Source organism: Eucyclogobius newberryi, unplaced genomic scaffold, assembly GCF_026437365.1.
Source record: "Eucyclogobius newberryi isolate DKJ021-1_F unplaced genomic scaffold, fEucNew1.0.hap1 SCAF_19, whole genome shotgun sequence".
In the NCBI taxonomy this organism is placed as follows: Eukaryota; Metazoa; Chordata; class Actinopteri; order Gobiiformes; family Gobiidae; genus Eucyclogobius; species Eucyclogobius newberryi.
The window spans coordinates 10,145,225-10,169,234 of record NW_027315823.1 but is presented as its reverse complement, the minus strand read 5'-3'; the positions used below and the strand labels follow the sequence as shown (position 1 = coordinate 10,169,234).

Here is a 24,010-nt window from a genome sequence, read left to right as displayed (position 1 = left end):
AAAACAGCCCAGACTCAAAGCGAAAATGATCCGGATCACTTTGGGTTTTCTCATGATGAGTCTCTGGAAGCCGGGAGAGGACACGGAGCCCAGAGCCTGATCTGCTTCATGCGAAAAGACGCCGCTTTCAGTTCACGTGATGACGGACAGCAGCCCCGGAGCCCGCTGGCCGCTGCCGCTGCCGCTGCCGCTGCTGCTGCTGGTGGTCGGCTCCTCCGCTGCCTCTCATCGACCCGCACATCCTGGCATGTCCCGTCCCAGTCTGGAGCTCCTCTCACCGGGAGGACGGGCGCGCGCGGCGAGGCTTCGGGGAAAGAAGCTCCGCGTGTCGTAGTCTCCACGTTACCGAGAGCCGTCCGTGCGTTTGTGCGGCGCGGGTGTCCGAGGCGGCGTTTACCGGGAGGAGGTCGTGCAGGAATCACGCTGTGCTTTTGTGAAGAGAGGGTTTAGCCGGAGCAGCTGGAGGCAGCTGTTTAACCCTTTCACGGCAGCGCGTGGGTCCACTGACGTCCACACGCGTCAAGGCACCGGAAGAGAGCAACGACAGCACGTCCGCTTTTCAAAGTTAAACCATAATAACTAGTTTTGTTTTCCTGCAGATGTTCAGGCGCTGTCTCCTGTTCCACTTGTTTGGATCATGTCCCACTTTTTCATATGCCGGTACAGCCAAACCATTGAAAATTAAATCAAATTTGCTTAAAGGCGCAATGGACGATTTTTCGGCGATTTGAGAACGCAGGCGGAAGTGCGCATGCGCACTCCCCAGTGCGGACTGATACAACACACACGTGCGTTTGTTTATTAGCGCGACGGATCGTATCGCATCTCTCGTCTCCCGTAGATTTCCGTCTACTTCTGAGTCAGCTCGAACTGTCTTTCTCCGTCTTCATTTTGCCCCGTACACTGAGGGAACTATATTATAATAGCTCAATGCGCTTAGGCACAAGTCATACACAGGGCAATTCATAGTACTTTACACAACATAATGCCTTTAGGTATAGCACTGACTAACAATGATCCAACCTGCTGCACTAAAACACTGAGCTTTTATTTATTTATTATTATCAATGACACATTTACAAACTTAGGAACAATGAACAATAATAAGACAACCTATATAAAGTCCAAAGGGCCTGCAACAAAGACAAACATTTTAATTTGCTATAGGATAAAAAAGGATTTTTTTCCTTCCCATCTTCTGCATGTCATTATAATGTCAGACCAGTCCTTCACCCAGTCCAACTTCGTGTCATCCATTTTTCCAGCTTTCAAAGCTTGTGCAAGCTCCTCTTCAGTATCAGCCTAAGTAGTTGATCAGCGACAGATTGCAACATAGTTCTGACAAGAGATGTCAATAGTACACTTTCACAGAAATTCATTAATTTCAATTATTTATTTTTTTCATCTTTGACTGTCCCAGCAGGATAAGGCCTACTTTCAGGGGGAACTGCTCTAGTCAAGTTTCTCTGTGCTGCTGGTAAGAAGGAAACTGACTTCTTAATAGTGAATACTCTGTCACTTTAGTTTGGCCAGAGTGTCCCGTTACAGCATGCCAACGAGGGTGCAGAGGAAGCACATGACTGCACTAAGCTGACATGTGACTCCAACCTGAACTGTCAGAACCAGAGGGGGTCCACAGTGGCCAGCAGATGCCCAATTCTGGCGTAAACATCCATGTTTAGCTAATTAGAGCGATGAGGAAGACTGCTTACTGAGCTGCCTTTGACCTTTGACCTGCCCACATTCCTGCATGGATGAGAGGCTGAGAGAAGTCAGGGCATGTTAGGCAGCACGAGGCTGATCAAACTCCACGTCTCATGGCAACACGGTGTGAAGCCTGTCAGTGTTTACTGTCTGACAGGGGCATGATGGGTAACTGTCAACTCCAGGGGCCAGTACACATTCCCATATGGGCCAATCAGTGCAGCTCATTCCTGAACAAAGATCACCGTGTGCTGCTGACTGCATAATGTGCAAACAAACAAAAGCCAACACAGATTTGAGGAATTCATCAGCTCCCTTTCAGACGTTAAGTGGGGAAATGTATTGTTGCAACAGCAATACATTATTCATAACAACATATTTTTCTACAATTAAAGAAAAACAACATATAATGTATCAGCTATTTTCATACCAAACAGCCTATGAGTACTTCCCGAGGACACATACACACCTTTATGTTCATAATTAAATGAAATTTAAAAAAAAACTTTGGTTAACCGACAAACTAACACTGTAGAACCAAGCAATTCTCACAGCGCTGACTCACAGCTCTCACTGAAACCAGTTAAACAACATACAAAAACAATATCATTTATAAATGCATTATTGATGTGCACAAATGAAAAGCACACCCGGTCCCTGAGCTCAGAAATGACAAATGACAGTATTCCAGTACAATGATCTTTTTAGGAACACACATCATTTAGCCAGACTCCAATGCTAATATTCTAAAGCCATTGATTTAGCATAATTATTTGACTCTCACATTGATGGATAATGATGATGATAATGATTTGATTTTATTATTATTTTTACAATTATGCCTTTTCAAACTCAAATGGTCAGACTCTAAACTTAGACGGATGAGTTTGACTGAAAAGTAGGCCATGGGCTCCCAAAGTGGGTGTGAAATTTAGAATAATGACATTGTATGTAATCTATATTCTAATTGATCAGGTCAAATAAGACAATGGACTAGTTAAAATAATATAATTTGTTTACACTTTACATTATAATTGCACAGTGACTGTCAAGTTATACAAATACTATAACCCTTGGCTGTTTATAGAACACAAGTGGCCTAATTGCACAGTATTTTATTCACTTTTTGTTAGACAAGACTGCCCTCATAAGGCCAACAGATGCTGCTACAGAAATCTATAGATCTGTGTAGGTCTTGGGCTATTTGTTGAAGCAATACTCTGTTGACTGTGTGCACTATTTGAGCATTTGTATCACGTGAATAGGTGAAAGTCTTGTGAAAGAAAGTGTTTGTCTATAGGCCCATGTCTCTGCATTCAAGCAATGGATGAACAGATCACCAGAGGGCAGCAAGGTCCAGCTTTTTGTCATCTTTTGAACAGAAATATGGATGTAATGAGTCAGTGAACAGACTACACACCCTTTTGAATGAATGAATAAATGAGCTCATATTGCAGGTAGTGGAGTTTGGGTTAATTTGTGTGCATGCGGTCAGTGGAAAAGAATAAAAACTCAAGTCAAGTTAAATTCCAGGTCCAGGATCAAATAATAAGTAACTACATCCTCACAGTTTTATGAGACAATGGCCTGCCTGGAAGTGTTAATCATTTGTTACGTGCAGAAGGCTATTTTTGGTCATTATTTTCGTGCAGTTGTAATGTAGATCAATTGCATAAGAATGGATTTCACCCTGGGCTGGCTTTTTGACCAGTGAAATACAAGTGTGAAGAAACTGGCAAGTCACTCCGAGACAGGGATGACTTGTGACTTTCCTCTGAACACATCATGACTGTAACCGAGCACCTTCAATGAGGAGAGGTGCTTTGACAAAGGCTTTCACTGTGAAGATTGCCTACTCTGTTGCCATCGTTTCCCTGTGTGGAAATGTTGCAGAGTAGGTCCATTATTCTGTGCATGACTCATCGCACTCTCCTAGATGGAGTTTAATTAAATTGTGGGTGGACACACTGTATTTGGCTTGTTAATACATTGATTGATGGATGTTTACTTAAATACTGTTTATCGCATTATCGTTCAATAATGTTTTATGGTCTACCAGTCAATAAAGGTTTATTTGCTCTGATCGATTGCTTTAAAATTGTATTCTTGCATTTATTATAAGGCATGCAACACTTAAAATACATAATTTGTTCATTTACAGGCAAGTATCAAGGCCATTTTTAGATGTTCTTATTTAGACACATTTCTTGATTTGTGTGGGTGAGGTACAAGTGTTATCGGGTATCAAAGGCCTCAAATAACAAAAAAACCTTTAACGCGATTGAGTTTTATTTAGCACCACAGAAACAAAGGCCATGTTGTTATGGTTATGCCCAGTGCAGGTGCCAGTGCTTAACATGCAAATGATTAGGTGCCACAAAGGCTTCACACCAGCCCTGGTCCCATTGATCGCACCTGAATGTTCCCACGACTGATGTTATAGACCGTGCTCTTGAATGGAGCGGTTTGATGTAAAACGCAACATTGATGAATGAAAATGTGCATGAAGGCTTCTAGATCAGGGCCGGATAAGCAACAAAAAAGCCTTAAAAAACAAATTGCATCGCATTTAAATTTTAGTTTGTTCAGAGTATATATATTATTACTGTAGTGTATGTATGAGACTAAATTCAGCAATCATGTCTTGAGATTATAATTTTTAAAAATTACCATATAAAAATGCTAATCATAAAGACCTCAATCATTTATGTTTAACTGTTTGACTTCATTTTGTTTAAGCAAATAGTAAAATTGCACCATTAAAAGAATTGTCATAAAAATCATGAAGTATTTTTTTTCTTCAGTTATGACAATTATCACATTAAACAAGATGTACAAAAACAATAGTCTTTTTTAATCATTAGCCATTGCAGCATTACATATTTTGTGCATGTTTGGAAAGGCCATATATTTACAGAGTAGCTGTTTTTACACTTTATTCAACGCTTCCGTTCATCCATAACAATACCATTTAAACACAAATAAACTTGTGGGTAAATGCAAATTTATTAGTTCTTAGAGGAATTGACTCAACAGTGGTTTGACATGAACAAGTAAAATTTACTGCTGACAAAGTATTTTAAAGACAGAAAGTCAGATTTATGTACTTTGCAAGCATAGACACAGTTTAAATATTGCTGAAGCACTGAGTGAGAGAACATAAAGCAGCATTTATTTGAGTAAAAAGGTTTGAAAATATAGATATTTGTGAAGCATTCAATACAGAATATTTGACTTTACATCAAAAGAATGAGACAGTACTGACCTTCTGAAATGTATTACCCACCTACTTCGACTAAAGACTTTGGTCAAATCTGAAGCTTCATCTTTAAGGCAGAAAACTGCCACAGATAAATATTTACTTCTACACTGCAAACATATAGCACAGAGCAGATTTAAACCATCTCATGATGCTATAAGGCTATCAGAGTCTAGAGGGGGAGAAAAGTGTTTAAGTCGGGGATTGGACGTAGGGTTTAGGCCACAGTTGTGCTTCTTCAGTGGTACATCAGTTCTAGCTCACCTCAATATTTTGGGTTACGAGCTAGAACGTCAAAAACAGCTCCCACACACATACGAGTGGTGCTCCTCTGAGAAGAACAATCCTGTGAAGCCAGAGGATTTAAGCGAAGTAACCCCGCTGTTCAGCTGCTGCCCTTAAGTCTACCTCTGAGCTCTGAGCCAACACATGACCATGTGTTTGTCCTGAGAAAAGCTGCAACGTCAACTGAGCAACTTGAGGCAAGTAAACTGAGCTCTAATGGTGATTTGGATGAGGTAGCCAAATGGTCGAACGAAAGAGCAGCAAGCTAAACAAACGGGGTTTAACCTCAGCAGCCCGACATAGCAAGGCTGCCACCGGACTTCTTGGTTACTTCCATAGTGGTGAAGATCTAGGAAGATCAGAATACATCATTAACATCAGTGCTGCTAGCGTTACATAAGAAGCATTTTATTTGTCCACACAATGGGGAAATTTCATGTTTTCACAATAGCATTGTACACCAACATTATGCCCCCACACAGCTGTGGACTGATGGAATCTAATGGTTAGGGTTGTAGTCCTTCAGTTGATTAATCAGTTGATAAGTTCTTTGTTGACTTTAGAAGACCAAGAAGTTCTTTAGTTGACTGGAGCCCTACTAATTCTGATGTTCTTTAGCTAAAACTGGTCACCCAAGTACACACAGAAAGCCAACACAAACAAGCTTGATTGCAAAGTTACCTCAGCACAGGTTGGGTGGATACCAATGGTGACATCCAGCTGGTCTTTTGTGACTCCACATTTCATAGCTATCCCAAAGCCCTGGGTCACCTCTCCAGCATTTGGACCCAAGTAGTGAAAGCCGATTACCCGATCCTGTGGAGAAAGAAGAGACAATGAGTTAGTATATACTTAAGCAAACATTACATGTCTAAAGTGAGAAGAAAACCTTACATTGTCGAGTTTATTGCAGAGGATCTTAGCATAGCATTTATTGTTATCCCGTCCAGGAACAGTGAACTCCAGAGGCCAGAAAAGACTATGGTAGATCTAAACACAAGTAATCAAGTGACACATTTAGAGCATAAACATCTCATATAAATGACACAAACATATCTTTAAAAATAATATCATGATGATACACAAAGTAATTAATTTCTCAATGAGGATTAGCCACAATCGGTTTAGTGCAAGACTCTCATTCTAGACAGAATGTGGTTAAGCAAGACATAGCCACCCTCCCTAGCAAACTCCACTCAGAAACAGGTCAAAGTCCAGACGTCATATATCTGCATTACCTCCACATTTTCTTGACCGTAAAGCTCAAGCGCTCGCTCCTCCGACAGGCCGCAGCAGCCGTATTCCAGTGGAGTGAAGACAGTCGTGGGGACGTTCACATAGTCGCACTGGGTAGAAGGAATTAAGATTTTGTAATTTGTAAAAAAAAAACTTTTCATTAAATTTGAACACATCTTTTACACGGACAAGTTACTAGAATCATATTTGCAAACTGGAAAGAAACGCGACAGAAGGACATTTGGTAGCACATTACTTGTATGAGCACGGATAAATGTGTAGTCAGTGTATCCATTCATTTTGTTATCAGCACAATAAACCTGGTTAAATATTTTTTATTACACTCATTAGTCCCCAATAATACTTTATTAAATTTACTTGTTAGTGCTTCCTTTCAACGACTGTACCTTGAGCGTGGCACCCCCATACAAGCGGCGTGCCAGGAGTTTCCCAGCCTGGATGGCCACAGGGGTCAGCTCCCATTTACCCTCCAAGATGTCGCCGATGGCATAAATGTGTGGGACGTTGGTCTGCTCCTCATCGCTCACTGGGATTTTTCCATTTCTAAAATATAAAAAACAACCTCTTAAAAACACTACAGGCTTCATATCCTCGAGTGTTTGGGTGACAAAGAGCACACGGCCCTCTCCAAGACAAACGTGTTAGACCACTCCTCACACTGTTATGCCTGTGATTGTTCTTAACTTTACAATGTCATGGGACTGCAGCGTGACTCAGTATTTAAGTTGGCCTCATGCAGTCTTAATCCCTTTGGCCTTTCAAGTCATTTCACAGTTGCTCATAACAAGGAGTTAAAACTATAAAATAAAGTCTTCTAAACCACAAATTATGTCAATGTTTGTAGAATTGTATGGAAATTATACATTTATTAGAGAAACAGAAACATCAGTTAATACCATGAATGCAAAACAAGCACAAGCTTTGTCATGCATGTCGTAATTCCGTTCATGGCAAACATCTTTTGCGTATTTACTTTTATCTCGCTGACAAGACCCCCTCCCCCAGTACACAGCCCTCCAGAGAGCTGTATACTGTCGAGTCACCATGACTCCGTCTGCTCATAGAGATCTACTCAATGTATAGCTCATATCGCCATAAAGATGCACTTACTTAGGGTTGACTTTGACCTCAGCCTTGTCCAGACCAAGCTTGTCGGTGCATGCGTCTCGACCCACAGCTATCAAGACCTGCACAACAGATGGGCTTGAACATAACAGTATTTCACGTAAAAATTGTAATAATGCCTTACAAGCCGTGTCTTTACAGCCTCTCAAAGGGCTACACTGAAATCATTCCCTCATAACATACTCTGATGGGAAGCTGGAAGAGAGGGAGGATGTCAATCTGTACTAACGACCCTCAGACCACCAACCACTCACTCGGACTACATTAAAACGAGGATGAAGTCCATGTCCACAACAGCAGCACCTATAGTACATGTATGGGGTTTGCAGCATTACCGTATATTGTGTATATATTCATCAGCATGCACTGTAAATGCAGCCCCAATACCAGTGTGAGTTACTTTAGTTCCATTTCATCCCTACTGACCGTCAGGGGCAGTGCTTAAGCTTCATAGAACCAGAGTTTTGTTTCATACAGACAAGATGGCGCCAGATGCAGTGCGTGTTAAACGTGATTACATACGGTGTTGAATTCTCCCTCGAAGATCTCGCCCGTGTCTGTGGACTTGCCTGTCACCTTCAGCCTGCCAGCCTCCAGCTCCTCAATCTGACATACACAGGTGAGTCATGTCAAATGGGACCATACCAGGGTCTTTATTTTTTTTATTTTTTTAAATAAATAAATAAATAAATAAATAAATAAATAAATATACATACATATATATATACATATACATACATATACATACACAGAACGTCTAATGTCGAGAAACAAAAGTGAAAATGCAAACTATAACTCAATATCGCCCTGAAAAATCTATATAGTGACAAATAAGTTTCAATAACATTGGCACCACATCTAAGCGAACACGGATTGCGTAGAGGCTGTGGTGGTGGTTTATTTGGAAAAACGAACCTTTGTGGAGTAAATTTTTTTTTTAATTTAATATAAGACTATAGATACTGGCTATGCTAATGTATAGTGTAGGTTGTTTAGACTATACCATCATTTTCTCCATAAACAGGAAACTGCAGTATCAGTAGCTCTGCCATATTGCGATTACTTTACCACCTCTTCTCGGGTTTAGATGTTGAATCTGAGGCAGATTGACATGCATATATTTTTAGAACTGGACTAAGCTCGGCCCTTAAACCTTTGCTTTGCCTTCAAGACAGAAAGGCTTTAGACATAAGCTAATGGCTGGATTTATTAGACCTGATCTAAACTGTTTGGAGCCTTTTGACATGAAAATATTATGCATTATTATCCCCAACTAACATCCAATAAAAAGCAGACTATTCAAGTAAATGGTAAGCAAACTTATTTCTCAGAGGGCCAGAACATAAGTAAAAAAAAAGTGGTTCTAGTTGGCATTCAATATAAAAAAGGTATTTTAAATAATCAAAAGCAATTCGGGAATAGGGTCAAGTGAAGCTAAAGTATGTCCAAACACGAGTACCTTTACTGGGATATATTTGCGTAGGAACTTCACTCCGTGCTCCTCCATGTGTTCTCCAGCGCGGTTGGCCATGTCTTGGTCGAATCCTCTGAGCAGTATCGACCTCACCATAACTGTGACATCGATGCCCAATCCAGCCAGAAAACCCCCACACTCCAGAGCCACATAAGAGGCCCCAATCACCAGGGTCTTCCCCGGGCAGTGTGGCAGGTAGAAGAGGTCGTCACTGAATGGGAGGAAGACAATACTTTTTAGACAGAATTCAAATAATTGTAGGAAAAACCTATTTCTCACAAAAAAGAAAAAACATTATTACACCAACTATTACTCAAAGGGAAGTCTTGCACTGCACGTACCTGGTTATGCAGTACTCCTTGTCTCCAGGGACACCAAGATAACGAGGCCGCTCACCAGTTGCCAACACAAACTTTGCAGCCGTATAAAACGTTTCCTTTCCTTTTTTATTTGTTGCCTATTAAAAAGTTATTCAATGGTCAATTTCTTTTTCCTTTATTGACTTTCATATAGCAATAAAACCGTAATCTGCTGATATTTATCAATGAATTATTGTTGCGGCAGGTATATTAGTTGGAGGTACCTTAATTTTGTGTGGCTCAACAAACTCTGCGTAAGCATTGACATAGTTGACGTCCTTGTCCCTCAGTGCCACCCTGTAGCCCCAGTTTAATGAGCCAATGTAGTTGTTTATTGCACTCCTCATAGTGTCCCAGTTGTGTTTCACTGGCAAAAACATAAAGAACCGGCCGGGGCAACATTAGCAACCAGACATGAGCTCATTGTCAAACACTACATGCTCTGGTATCTACTCACCTGCCTCATCAAACTCCCAGCCAAACTTACGAGCGTCCTGCATTGCCGTTGAGAGCAGGGCAGTCTGGTGCATCAGCTTCTTTGGAATGCAACCGACATTAACACATGTTCCACCAAGACCTGTGGATCAAAGCGGAATGTATGAGATCAAACTGAGCTCAAAACCACTATTGGGACTATCGGCATCTTACCCCATGTTGTTCCTTTTGGTGTAGGAACAACATAGTCTACGACCATTACTTTCTTCCCAAGCTTAGCGGCTTCCTGAAAAAAAAACAAAAAAAACAGTATCATCATGACAGCAATGCAAATGTGCACATGATTCTAAAAAGGTGATGTGGAGGCGGAACAGTCCAGAATACCTTTGAACAAGCCAGTCCTCCCGAGCCTCCTCCAATGACTATCAAGTCATAGTCATACTTTTCACTTTCTCCAGAGAGCAACTGCTGTAAGCTGCCGTCCTTGTGAGCCTGGACAAATGTATAGATAAGTAACGCAACAAGGAGGGGCCCACAGGCTGAAACTAGAACATTCTACATGTAACATCATCATATCTTGGTAGGAAAGGACACATCATTATTTTAGAGCAAATGTATTTATACAGGGTGCAGTAAAACTATTTCATGAAGGAAGGAAATCATCCATTTTGGAAAAGAGAAGGTAATATTAGAATTTCCTGCCTGCAGTGTTTTGTCACAGCCGCCAAGGTGAGTCTTGTTGATAAAGACGCTAGGGACCGTTTTTTGTCCCGTCATTTCAAGCAGCATCTCCTGATAGTTTGTCCCATCGTCTGAAGAAAAGACAACATACAACTTACAAACTAGAACCAAACTGAAGTGAAAATGATGAACCAATTTAGACTCTGCATTTAAGTGTGATAGTGTTGCAACTTGCACAAGACAGGAAATTGCAATAGATCGGCTGTATTTGTGCAAAAAAGGTGGACCAATATTTCACCTAAAAACAATTAAAACGAGGGGAAAAAATATATAAAATGGTGGACACAAATGTGAAGGACGTCCAGAGAGATCAACAGGTTTACATTTGCACAGACAATAAACATGGTTAAGCCCTAGTGTGAGGTCAAAATAGTGAATTTAATTGCAATTTAGTTTTTTGTGCATTTTCTGTCTCGTCCCACCAACTAATACAATTTAGATAAAAACATAAGAAGGCAAGCAGCGGACAGGGTTTGTCAGGATCTGTCTTAAGGGAGTGACTCAGCATTATTCCCCTTGTCACACAGGAAGGCAATGCAACCAGAACCACACATTTTGAGCCAGAAACCTTGTAAAACCCATTTAAGGCATTACTTTAACAGCCTGATTGAATCAACACTAATGATAAACAACAATAATTCAGTTTAACATGGGATGGTGAACACGTAAATGGTCAAAATGTGAGATCCCACAAGCATTTTAGTCTGAAACATCACACAGTAAAGTCAATAATTCATAATAAATGTTAATAATTCCTCAGCTCTTACCGATGAGATCCAGCTCCACCACATTGCAGTCCACTTTGAGCTCTCTGAAAAGGTCTTTTACCTGCACAAACAAACATTACAAACCATTAGACATACTGTTAGTTTATTTTTAACATATTTATGAAACCCTTACTCCCAATTCTGAGTGTTAGAGACCATAAACAAAGGTCCTAAAGCATTTACAGTGCTATAATGTGGTTCTAAACGCTACAGATGACATGTTCTAGTGCGGCTGAGGCCCGGTGCAGGCCCCTTCCCCACACACCACAGCTCACCTTGATGCAGAAGGGACAGTAGCTCTTGCTGAACACCATCACTTGATTGGAGTCAATAAGTCCCTGTATCCGAGACTTGAGCTCACTTTTACCGCCGGCATTTTCCACGGGAGGCATTGTGAAAGTGTCTTAGCTTGAAGCCCGCGGAGCTCAAGAGACGGGGGAAAGAACGACACGTAAAAGAAAGCGAACGAGCGCCTTATGATCCACGCTGTCCCGTCGACACAGGCCCGGAAGTGCTCGAAACGTGTGTTCTTTACCCACGATCCCGCGCGACCACGAGCCAGTTACTTAACCGGGAATGAACTCCGACGTGACACCCGCTGCCCGCTCGCGGCTTTACAACCGCGCCAAACGTCTTTTCCTATTTGTAGCGCCGCTGCCGAGGGTGCGTTTGGTTTTACGTCCTGCTACGAGACCGCGCTTGGTGACGCAGCGGCGGCTCAAAGCCAGAGCCCCGCCCACACACCCACTCCCATGATCAAAACGAACGCATCACCAAAACGTCATCGAGAGAATATCAGTTGGCGTGTCACGTTTGCCCATGCGCTTGCCCTGTGGCCTCGGATATGATAATTATGCACAACAATGGCCGATTAAATATACAAATAACGTGAAATACAGGTTTTCTAACAAGTTTACTCGCAGCTGAGTGGTTATCATCTGCCAAAAACACCTTGATTTTTCATATGTTTTGATGTTCTAAGGCTGATCCCAGTTTAAATTATATTAATTTACACTTCATCTTTAAGTATTTGTTTAAAAACATATACAGTGTCTGTAGAGCACTTAATAATACACAACACCAGCAAGAAACTATAGGAAAACATAAGAGAAACACACCAACTCACGAGTAAATTAAGTCATTTAAATGAGGTCTGCCATTATCTTCAATTTCTTTCCATCGACACAATCAATGAGCAAAAGATTATAACAATGTGTGAGCGCCATCTGCTGGAGAAAGGCTGAAAGTGTGTGCCAAATGGGCAAATTTCAAATCGATGTAAACTATTTTTGATGTTTAGTTTGTCAACAGTTGTGAGCTGCATGGATCTATGTGGAGATAAAGAGATTTGCCTAAATTAAATACAATTGATACACTTTGCACCAACAGGGTGCAGGGATCAAAGGAGACTGTTTTTCAGGGAGAATTTAACTATAATGATCTATGAGTAGAACATTATTTTACATTTTGTTATTCGTAAACCACAAAATCGATCTAAAACAACTTAGCAATAGAAACCGATCCATGACTTCCTGTTCAATACTACAGAACTGCCCCACGCCTCTTCAAAAATGACAACAAAATATTATATAATTACAACAACAATTGGCAGCGGATTGTCATTTACACATTGTTGTTGTTGTTGTTGTTGTTGTTGTTGTTGTTTTATGGCGGTTGGCATCCGAGTGTTGCATTACCGCCAGACTTTATTCCTCAGACGTTTCGTAGTCCTCAGACTCTGTCGTAGTCCGTAAAAGTACTCCTCCCATTGCTTTGGCGTTACAAAGCCCATGAGGTCATGATGTGTTTTTGTGACTAGAATAGTTGTTGTGTCAGAGACCAACCGGCTTTATTCCAGGGAGACTCTTCTTCACCTTCCTCGCCCTCTTTGACGTTCGGTGCTTTGGAAGTACAAAGCCCATGAGATCATGGGACGTCTTTGTTGTTTTACAAAGCCCATGAGGTCATGGGACGTCTTTGTCGTTTTATCCTTTAGAAGTCCTTCTTCCATCACTTTGGCGTTTCTAGGCCCATGAAGTCCAAGCGCGTTAGAACATCCTCTTGCTCCTCATCCTCGGCTCAGTCTCCAACACACCCCACCTCTATTGCACTTTCCGCACCGGTCCCCATATCATAGCAGGTCCCACCCCCATCATTCAGACAAACCAACTCCCTTTGATTGATAAAACCCTCTACCACCTGCCCATACCTATCGGTACCACTACCGCCCCACAAAGCGCTATGCGCATTAAAATCCCCACACCACACGGCCTTTCCCCGAACATCCTTACCGATACTATGTAAGGACTCAAACGTTAACTCACCACACGGATTATAAAGGTTAACCACAGTAACAGCTTCACCACCCAGCCAGACCCTCACCGCCAGGGCCTCCGGCGCTTTACACACACTGACAACAACGTAATTTAGGTCATCTCGGACAAACACAGCCACACCTCCGCCTCTACCCTGCTCCCTATCATTCCTAACACACACATACCCTTGTATCCCAAAACCCCACCTAGGTCGTAACCAAGTCTCCTGCACGCACATAACGTGAGGCTTGTTCAACAAGGTAGAGACAAAATGCTTAAATTCCTGGCCATTAGCACGAAGACTACGCGCATTCCATTGCAAGACAACCACCGCCATTATGAGCCCCCGGAACCTGACGGCGCATCGGAAGCCCCCCCACTCCCACTGCCAGAATGGGGCAGGGCGCCCTCCCGCAGCGCATCCTCTATCTCCGTCCACTCGGGGCCCCCAGCTCCAAAGTACTTCCCTGCAGCCTTAGCGATGATCTTAGTCTTTTCGGATCTCTTCTTGGTTTGCCCAGTACAGTTAATCACTTCCACTATAAAGAGGAAGAAATCTTTCCTCTTCACAACCAGTACATCCTCCGCACCCACAGGGCCTCTGCCCGTGGAAGCCACACTCACAGGCATCCCAGTGGGGACCTCCGCCTGGCCGCGGGCAACGCTGCCCCCTCCCCTGTCGCCTAGGACACCAGCAGCACTGGCAGCCCCCACTGCATCCACCGTCACCTGACTACCAGACACCTTCTTGACCGCATCCGCGTAGGATATGCCTTGAGAGGCTCTAACTTTTTGCACCTCAGCAGCCCTCTTGCTGAACACGCATCCCCCGTAGGCAGAGCTATGCTCTCCCCCACAGTTACAGCACTTGAGTTTTGCTCCGTCGTCACACTTCCCATACTCGTGGTCTCCTGCACATTTACCACACTTCTGCTTCCCTCTACAGACCGCTGCAATTTGCCCAAAGCGCTGGCACTTGAAGCAACGCAGGGGCGGCAGAACATATGGGCGTACGCCATAGCGCATGTACCCAACGCACACCACACGAGGCAGGATCCCACCTTCAAATCTAATCATTATCGACAGGCTGTCACACCTTACCCCATCCCGGGTCATCTTCAACCGCCTAGCATCCACCACCTTAGCTCCAGTCAAATTCTCCTTTATGTCATCCACAGATGTCGTCATAGGGACGCCTACTATAACTCCCCTGACCGTGCCTCTTACAGCATCAGACACAAGAATGTCTAACTGTAGCTGTGGGAGTGATCAAGAGTGCGAGTGTCCTTAGAGATGGCTCGCTGCTGGTCGTGTGCAAGGACGCGGCTCAGCAACGGAAGGCGATTGGAACTAAACGTCTGGGTGGAAAGGACATTCTTGTGTCTGATGCTGAAAGAAACACGGTCAGAGGAGTTATCGTAGGTGTCCCTACGGCAACGTCTGTGGATGAAGTTAAGGAGAATTTGACTGGAGTTACGGTGGTGGACGCTAGGCATTTGAAGGTGACCCGGTTTGGGGTAAGATGTGACAGCTTGTCGGTAATGGTAACACTTGAAGGGAGGTGCCTGCCTAGTAAGGTGTTCATTGGGTACATGTGCTATAGCGTCAGGCCATATGTTCCGCCGCCCCTGCGTTGCTTTAAGTGCCAGCGCTTTGGGCATATTGCAGCGGTCTGTAGAGGGAGGCAAAGGTGTGGTAAATGTGCAGGAGATCATGAGTATGGGAAGTGTGACGTGGGTGCAAAACTGAAGTGCTGTAACTGTGGGGAAGAACATAGCTCTGCCTACGGGGGATGCAGGTTTAGCAAAAGAGCTGCTGAGGTGCAGAAAATAAAGGTCTCTCAAGGTATATCCTATGCAGATGCAGTCAAGAAAGTTTCAAGTAACGAGTTTAGAGTAAATACAGAGAGAGGAGCCAGCGCTGCTCCCAGCCAGGGCAAAATGAGAGAGGCCAGCGTGGCTCCCAAGAAGGGTGAAGGTTTCAAGAGTGGAGGTCCCAAGTGTGCAGGTTCCAGAATTAATGAGAATACCCTGGTTGTGGATAGAGAGGATTTTGTACTCTTTATGGTGGATGTTGTAAACTGTGCTGCTCAGACTCAAAGCAGAACTGAAAGGATCAGGATCATTGCTAAAGCTGCAGGGAGATTCCTTGGAACAAAGGAGCTTGATTGGGCAGATATAGAAAACAGGCTAAAGGCGCTAAATGGGAGTCGGAGTGATGGGGGTCTGCTTGTGGGGAGTCAGAGTGATCAGAGTGACGAGATGGGGGTGGGGGTGGTCTCCTGTCCTCGCCCAGTCTCGTAGACGCACGGCTACCAAGCGGCGACATCAGTGGACATATTAAAGCCTATAGAATGAAGCCTGAAGAATAAAGCTGTACGGTGGAAGCACCGAACGTCAAAGAAGGAGAGGAAGATGAAGAAGAGTCTCCCTGGAATAAAGCCGGTTGGTCTCTGAAACGTCAAAGAAGGAGAGGAAGATGAAGAAGAGTCTCCCTGGAATAAAGCCGGTTGTTGTTGTTGTTGTTGTTTTATGGCGGTTGGCATCCGAGTGTTGCATTACCGCCAGACTTTATTCCTCAGACGTTTCGTAGTCCTCAGACTCTGTCGTAGTCCGTTGTTGTTGTTGTTGTTGTTGTTGTTTTATGGCGGTTGGCATCCAAGTGTTGCATTACCGCCAGACTTTATTCCTCAGACTTTGTCGTAGTCCTCAGACTCTGTCATAGTCCGTAAAAGTACTCCTTCCATTGCTTTGGTGTTACAAAGCCCATGAGGTCATGATATGTCTTTGTGACTAGAATAGTTGTTGTTGTTTCAGAGACCAACCGGCTTTATTCCAGGGAGACTCCTCTTCATCTTCCTCTCCTTCTTTGACGTTCGGTGCTTCCACCGTACAGCTTTATTCTTCAGGCTTCATTCTATAGGCTTTAATATGTCCACTGATGTCGCCGCTTGGTAGCCGTGCGTCTACGAGACTGGGCGGTTGGTCTCTGAAACAACAACAACTATTCTAGTCACAAAGACATATCATGACCTCATGGGCTTTGTAACACCAAAGCAATGGAAGGAGTACTTTTACGGACTACGACAAAGTCTGAGGAATAAAGTCTGGCGGTAATGCAACACTTGGATGCCAACCGCCATAAAACAACAACAACAACAACAACAACAACAACAACATTTCTGAGCATTCGAGCCTCGTTGCTGGACAATATGACTCCAACGTGCACGGACCAAAAGCACAATATATTAAACACGCATGTACTTCATTTTTGATTTACCACGAATTGCAACCATTTTAAACGCGATTGCAATGATTTAAGATGACAGATTTCCTTCACCCTGGCCGTGCACAGCCTGTAGGTGTTACAACCTCTCCTGCTGATGTCACTGCTGCTGCATCAGACGTTCGTCACGTCGTCAAACTCGCAATCTGCGCGCATAATTTTCAGGTGAGTGTGTTTGCAGGGTGCAGCAGGGGCCCCCACACAGAGGTGACAGTCAGCGAGCGGGTCATACGTGTTGCAACAGTATTATGTCAGCTTAGGAGAGGCCGGGGGCATTAATTCCTCCTGCAAGTTTGAACAAGAGCTGCCCCAATTACGCAAAAAAAAAACAAAAAAACATGCGGATTTACGAAGCAGCTGACTGGATCCCCGTCTAAAGTACGCTCCACCTCCTCCTCCACCTCCTCCTCCCCCGAGCGCAGAGACACAAAACAGATGCGGCTCCAGCGTGAAGCCGCAAGCCAAGCAGTTTCTCAAGAAGAGGGAGCAGCGAGGAGAGAGAGAGAGAGAGGACAAACGGGACAAACGCAACAGTTGGAATGGCTGACAACAATAAGATGGGTCCGAACCTCCACGCCGGGGCAGGGTTTCTGGCCAGACGGGTCCAGAAGTCTTTAAACAGAGCTCAGGAGAAGGTAAGAGCCCGTTTTCATGTGCGCTCTCTTCAACTCCGACCCCCCATTCATGCTGATCTCACAAAAAGAAGTGACAGCTGAGATTCCCTTGCTGTGGGAGGGCTGCTTACTTTCCTGGTGGTCTTTGCTCTAAAGTGAGTGGAAGTCCCCTGTTAGAATAGAAAAGAATAGAATAGAATATGAGGATGAACACTACATTTTAGCCTCTCTGTGTCAGGTTTTTTCATCGTCATTAAGCACAAAATCCATCTGATTCTCAAGCATTAGTCACGTTTTAATGTTGTATTATATTATGTATGTCAGTATATCAAGGATTACACAGAAGTTGGTCAGTTCTCTGCCACACAGTCTTGTACTTTTCAGCTGTGTTATATAGGTTCTGTGGATGTGTATGTGAACAAAGCTGCCACTTCCTGTCTGTGCACTTCCCCTCTTAAAGCCTTCACCTCCTCAGTCATTTTGTGGTTTCATGTTGTAGTAGCACCACCTAAAAACTGTTTATTTTTAAGTGTGTTACGGAAAATTCTGTTGAAAAACCATACTATTTCAAGATTCTGTTGGTGACATCAGAACAGCTGCATGCATTGGACCTTAAAAACACCCTTATCTATGCACTCTATAACTGCTAAGCACTCAAAAATGTGAAGTGACACATTCTGTAACACATTTGGCAGGTGACACAGCTCCACTAGTTTTATTCAAATATAGACTTAACATCATCCAGACTTGACCTTTTCCCAGGGATGTAAACTTTGTAAAGATTTCACAAAGTTTTGCATTTTTGAAGTGCTCCGCTACTTTTATCTTCTGCAGGTTCTTCAGAGACTGGGTAAAACGATGGAGACCAAAGATGAACAGTTTGAGATATGCTCCCAGAACCTCAACAAGCAACAGGTGGGAGTTACAACATACTGTACACACTAGTACGTACTTCTCACACACTGTAATGCAGGTTTGAGACCGGGCAACGATTGGGCAGAAAGTGCGGATCGAAGCACTGTCACAAATGGTTATTCTTGACATTTGAGCATGTTCTTTTGTACATTTTGAAAGGAAAATGCTCCCCATTTTCATCTATAATCCCATCTTTGCAGTAATCGTAATGTTTATAAATGTCACGCCCCGGCTAGTTGTTGACATGGTAAGAAAATATATGTCAATTGACCCATGATTTCAATCTTCACCCACACTTAGTCTGCAAGTGTGAGCACACACAGGGCTTTGTTTTGCTGCTTAGTTAATGTCATGATGCCAGCGCACAAGTTCAGACAATCAGCTTGGCCTTGAAAACAGGAAATGCTTGATACAGAATGCAGCCTTGAGAAATGTATCAAACAAAGTACACGTGTTTATATGCATATTTATGACATATTTGTTGATGTTTAAATCACGTCCATAATTTAATTAGCTAATGAACGTGGATCTTTTACCTCTAAGACCCACAAATTTAGACACGAAAGTCAGAAACAGGAAGGAAATCCACTTGCTGACAAGATTAGAAAAACTTTCGCTTCACCACTGTGATCACATTAAATGAACTAATATTGTATAATTTGACTAAATCCTAATTATTACAAATTTAAACTTGGTCTGTTACATTGTCCATACATGTTTGGGTATGAAAGTATATATATATAGGAGTTAAGGAAGCTATTTTTGTTAAAAAAGAAAGACCTTCTTTAAACAGAAATGGAGGGTTAAGATTCAACCTGCCTTTAGTCTACAATGGAATATTAAAGCCCTGGAGAGGTCGAGGACCAGGACATTTAGATGATAATCAGGTCTTCAGAGCGAGTGAGCCAGGGACACACAAAGACATAAGGGAGACTATATATGACATTATCCTGATGTTATTTGTCTTGTGCTCAGATGGACGGCGTCAAGTTGTTCAAAGATGTAAGGGCCTATTACACAGCCGTGAAAGGTTAGTACGACCTTTTAGCATTTACAGGTTTTTGTCAACTCAAAACTCAACTGAGGATTGGTAAATCACACCATTGTAATCCTCGGCTTTTGACTCACTGCAGCCTCGAGTTTCAGACAGCTGACGCAGCACTTTTAATTCCTCCAAACTACACTTCAGCACCATCTGTTTTTTTGCCATTCCAGAAAGCCTGTGTTATTTTGACATTTGGGTTTTGGGTGTAGTAGTTGTAGCACAGAATCCTCACCCAAAACAATGCCTTTACAACGAGCTGCGTGCATATAATATCCCGCTTATTATTCCAGCTGTGCATGAAACGTCCAAGAAGCTTTCCCAGACATTGACAGACGTCTACGAGTCGGACTGGGATGGATTGGAAGATCTCGCCGTTATTACAGACGTATGTTTACAACTGTTTACAACTTTGATTAAACTCGGAACATTTACCCAATTAATGCCATGAACGGTCAAGTCAAAAGTCACAATTGTTTGTCTAGAGCGAGGACTTACTGTGGAACGATTTTGAGGAGAAAATAAACGACCAGCTTGTCCGAACCATGGAGAACTACACAAGCCAGTTTCCAGAAGTTAAGGTAATAGTTCTAGTTCTAGTTCTAGGTCTATCTCTGCTATTAAATAACATTATCACTTTAAGGAAAGAGTTTCCAAACGGGGCCGTAAATTGGTGGACTATGATTCTGCTCGACATCATTTGGAGGCTCTTCAAAGTGCAAAGAAGAAGGATGATGCCAAGATAGTAAAGGTACAATACTACAATATAGTACTGCATTAGAGTGAGAGATTATGACTTGCACAGTGACAGTAAGGCTCCGTGTATTTTTTGTTATAAAGGCAGAAGAAGAGTTCAATAAAGCCCAGAATGTCTTTGAGGAGATCAACAGTGAGCTGAGAGAGGAGCTGCCGGGACTCTATCAGAGGTACGGCTATTATCAAGACGTTTAATTAAGGATAAGTCACGATTAGCAATGATTTTGTGAAGATGTGCAAGCTTTAAACATCGGGTATGCTGCAAAAAGCTTCAAAAGTGGGGGAAAAACGGTTGTAATCTTTCAAATATGTGTATTGAGTGACATTTTTGCTCTTTAGTGGGTAGTTTTACGCTCCTTTTACGTTTGTCCGACCTGAACTGACACATTTATAAACTTTTATAGACATTTATATATGCATTTCCGTTGGATTTGAAATACCACTGTCATTGTTATCAGGATACTCTTCTTTCTGTCACTATTGCTAGTTAAAATACACAATCTATTTCATTACACTACTGAACAATACGTGCTGTTTGGCTTGCATCAGAATAGATAATAAAACACAAAGATAAGACTGAGAAGAAGATTGGAAGGAAAGTGTTATTTTGCGATTATGAAAAAGGCATTGTCCAAAACATCATGCACTACAAACCTGACCCCGTTTGACTAATTTTGAGTAAATAATGTTAAAAAAGTAATACTATATGTTCTTCCTGTTCACCTTTACAGTCGGATTGGTTGCTATGTCACTGTCTTCCAAAACATATCCAACCTCAGAGACGTTTTCTACAAAGAAATGAGTGCGGTAAGTGACAAGACGCATCATTATAATTGCAAATATTTCTTAATTAACGTGTTGTTTTTTCTTCGACGTGCAGTTAAACCGTGACTTGTACAATGCGATGAAGAAACTAGAGACACAGCATTCAGGAAAAGCTTTTATTGTTAAAGGTCTGAGCAGGTAAGTTTATTGATAACGACATGTGACATTATACCGTATTTTCCGGACTATAAGTTGCACTGGAGTGTAAGTCGCTTTTTTGGGGGAAATTTATTTGCTAAGATCCAAGACCAAGAACAGACATTTAATCTTGAAATGCAATTTAAAATAATAACAGATGAGAGAACATGGTTAATAGGTGTACGTATGCTAACGCTAACACCTTCAGCTACATGACGCACAGACAGAACTGTGGTAAGTGTCTGGTATGTTAACGTAACATATTAACAGTTATTCACATAACTATAGCATAAAGAACATGCTAACAGGTTTACCAAAGCATCAGTTTTACCCCAAATCACTAAATCCATTGAATTCTTCTTCCTCTGTATCACTTCTAAACAACTCCACAAACTCCAGAGAAATAGAGGAAGTGCAGATTCGTCTTCTGCGTTGCTTAGAGCCTAGAGCGCCCTCTTGCCGTTGTCAGTGTGAAAATAACGAATAATATCACATAAGTCGCTCTGGAGTATAAGTCGCACCTCGGCCAAAACTATGAAAAAAGCGACTTATAGTCCGGAAAATACGGTAGTCGTGCCAACTTTTCGTCTTCTTCTCATCCCAGCACGGAAAGCAAGTCAAAGAAGAAAAGATCGCTGGTCATCTCCAATCCCATCCCCTGTAACACTGCCTTCCCCGCTGACCACGTGTCCATCAACTCCAACGGCGGCGGCGACGCATCCTCCACCTCCAGCCAGAAGTCTCAAAGTATCGCATCGGAGCAGGGAGAAGACAGCGGTTCCTCCACCAAAGACGTGCACTCCTCGGACTCGGACCTCGGCTCCAGCGGCAGCAACACGCCCCGGAGACGGTCCACGTGCGACAACGAGAACAGCGACTGCAGCAGTCACTCTACGACGGACACGCCCGCCGAGGCCGAACCGGAGCCGCCCGCCGGGGCCGAACCGGAGCCGGAGCCCGAGCCGCCCGCCGAGGCCGAACCGGAGCCGGAGCCCGAGCCGCCCGCCGAGGCCGAACCGGAGCCGGAGCCCGAGCCGCCCGCCGAGGCCGAACCGGAGCCGCCGGCCGATCACTCGGAGGACGTGGAGGAAGGAGCGCCGAACACCGAGGAGGCGAGTCTAGAGGTGTCCGCTCATTCTGCAGATGGTAGTGAACCCCAGGACGATGCGAGGGACGTGCCGGTGGAAGAGCCAAAAAACCCCAAAGCCAAAGCGCCGCCGGTTCCAGCTCCACGCCTGTCCTTTCGCAGGGCAGAGAGACGAGCGCCACACCCCAAAAAGCAGGAGCAGTTAGACCAAAAAGACACCCCAAATCTTTCGGATTTCTTATACAAGGTAATGCTTTGTTCTTGTGTGCGCAAACGTTTCCGAATATGTTCTCATGGACGTACGAAAGCACAGTTTTAGTATAGCTCCTACTCCTACTCCTACTCCTACTCCTACTACTACTACTCCTACTACTACTCCTACTCCTACCACCACCTACTACTGATGGCCAATAGAAATGTGTGGAAACAATTGTGGTATAGGACTGCGGAGTATAGATGACGTGCTCTCAAAATTGTTCTCGTGATTGACCTGTGAATCATTTTTTTGTAACCAGGCGGTGGCGCTAGAGAGGCAAGCGGGGAGTGAGGACGGCCTGCTGCAGTTTGAAGAGGGAGACGTCCTCCTGGTGCTGTCTGAATCTCAAGAGGTTTGCTTTTTATTCCCGATATTGTAGAATTCATCCAACGAGATGGTCATGTTGCAATTAGACGTCCTCGACCAGTAGCCATAACGTTTGTATTATTGATTATTGTTCAGCATTTAAACTGGTCTGGACAAGTGTGTTGCTATTGTTGTTTCCTGGAATAAAACACGTCCTTTACACTGGTACATTTGCCCCTCTTCACAGGCAGGCCAGCTGAGGGCGGTCCGGGAGGAGAGCTGGCTCCAGCACAGAGATGTACAGAGTCACTGCGGGCTGGTCTCAGACAAACTCCTGAGGCCTGTACAGTCTGATGAATGAGGCACAGTTTTTGTCTCTGCACAAAACGAGAAGTGAAATGGGACTGAGCAGAGGTTATCTTTTTAAAATTATAGCTCATTACATAAATGTCAAAGGCCGTTTATTTTAAATGCTGTGAAACCTTTTTATAAACGTATATGCAATGTATAATAAAGCTGTATGATTTTTGTCCGGTGTCGTGTCTAATAATGGAAAGTGTGTTTTCTGCATCTGTTCACACGCACCATGTACTGTGTAATGGCATGTTGTGTGTAGCTTCATTTGAGTGCTTGTGTTGTGATTTTTGACTAAATGACACATGAACATTGTCTGCTAAATGATAAAAACAAGACGTGTCCTGTAACATCTGTGCAGCTTCAACTGTCCTGTCCTTGTCCATGGCAACCTTATCCCATCAACAAACGCCTCGTGCTATAATAATCAATGTTTGCTCTTGCCCGAAATAGGACCTAAACTCGCCCTGATCTAAAACTTTCACAATGATTCCCTCTCACAGCGAAATGGGAATAATTGTGCGTGAACACGTTTTTGGTCCTCATGGGAATGTGTTTTCCCAGAAGCGCGCAGTTTACTGGAACAGACGCGCGCGGGCGGACGCAGGGGGGCGGCGTGGCTCTGCAGTGGGGCACGGATGGGTTGAGGATTGAGTCCACATGCTTTAAATTCCCTTCAAAGTTTTCCCCACGCCATCGGGACAGTAGCAG

At 43.4% G+C, this 24,010-nt stretch overlaps 3 protein-coding genes across 3 annotated transcripts in view; 1 reads left to right on the top strand and 2 right to left on the bottom strand.

The window, feature by feature from the left end:
- LOC140365338 (carbohydrate sulfotransferase 11-like) overlaps positions 1-194 on the bottom strand; it is a 12,800-nt gene extending 12,606 nt beyond the window's left edge. The window contains exon 1 of the mRNA XM_072451710.1: positions 1-194. This exon is cut by the window's left edge and continues 40 nt beyond it. Within this exon, the coding sequence (XP_072307811.1) occupies positions 1-54 (54 nt within the window). The 5' untranslated portion in view covers positions 55-194.
- A 4,497-nt stretch (positions 195-4,691) lies between these two features.
- Positions 4,692-11,971, bottom strand: txnrd3 (thioredoxin reductase 3). Its single transcript, XM_072451709.1, has 16 exons — positions 11,682-11,971; positions 11,407-11,467; positions 10,601-10,710; positions 10,283-10,390; positions 10,112-10,184; positions 9,921-10,040; positions 9,688-9,830; positions 9,446-9,561; positions 9,090-9,315; positions 8,153-8,236; positions 7,616-7,692; positions 6,892-7,048; positions 6,487-6,594; positions 6,143-6,238; positions 5,930-6,064; positions 4,692-5,597 (listed from the first exon to the last, which is right to left on the bottom strand). Exons 1-16 carry the CDS (start codon positions 11,796-11,798, stop codon positions 5,535-5,537), a joined length of 1,794 nt encoding a protein of 597 aa, XP_072307810.1. The 5' UTR covers positions 11,799-11,971; the 3' UTR covers positions 4,692-5,534.
- Positions 11,972-17,505: 5,534 nt separating this feature from the next.
- On the top strand, positions 17,506-23,440 carry bin2b (bridging integrator 2b). Its single transcript, XM_072451690.1, has 12 exons — positions 17,506-17,641; positions 18,455-18,535; positions 19,511-19,565; positions 19,871-19,965; positions 20,063-20,158; positions 20,221-20,328; positions 20,418-20,503; positions 21,065-21,140; positions 21,214-21,296; positions 21,901-22,630; positions 22,899-22,991; positions 23,193-23,440. The coding sequence occupies exons 1-12, from the start codon at positions 17,546-17,548 to the stop codon at positions 23,304-23,306; spliced, it is 1,713 nt and encodes a 570-aa protein (XP_072307791.1). The 5' UTR covers positions 17,506-17,545; the 3' UTR covers positions 23,307-23,440.
- The last annotated feature ends 570 nt before the right edge of the window (positions 23,441-24,010 follow it).

Excerpts from the sequence above, each read along its gene's own strand:
- bin2b (XM_072451690.1), top strand. The coding sequence starts at position 17,546 with ATGGCTGACAACAATAAGATGGGTCCGAACCTCCACGCCGGGGCAGGG. Across the intron at positions 20,159-20,220 it reads GCCAGTTTCCAGAAGTTAAG|GAAAGAGTTTCCAAACGGGG; the intron begins GTAATAGTTCTA and ends TATCACTTTAAG. Across the intron at positions 21,297-21,900 it reads ATTGTTAAAGGTCTGAGCAG|CACGGAAAGCAAGTCAAAGA; the intron begins GTAAGTTTATTG and ends TTCTCATCCCAG.
- txnrd3 (XM_072451709.1), bottom strand. The coding sequence starts at position 11,798 with ATGCCTCCCGTGGAAAATGCCGGCGGTAAAAGTGAGCTCAAGTCTCGG. Across the intron at positions 9,831-9,920 it reads CTGGGAGTTTGATGAGGCAG|TGAAACACAACTGGGACACT; the intron begins GTGAGTAGATAC and ends TGTTTTTGCCAG. Across the intron at positions 6,595-6,891 it reads ATGGGGGTGCCACGCTCAAG|TGCGACTATGTGAACGTCCC; the intron begins GTACAGTCGTTG and ends CCTTCTACCCAG.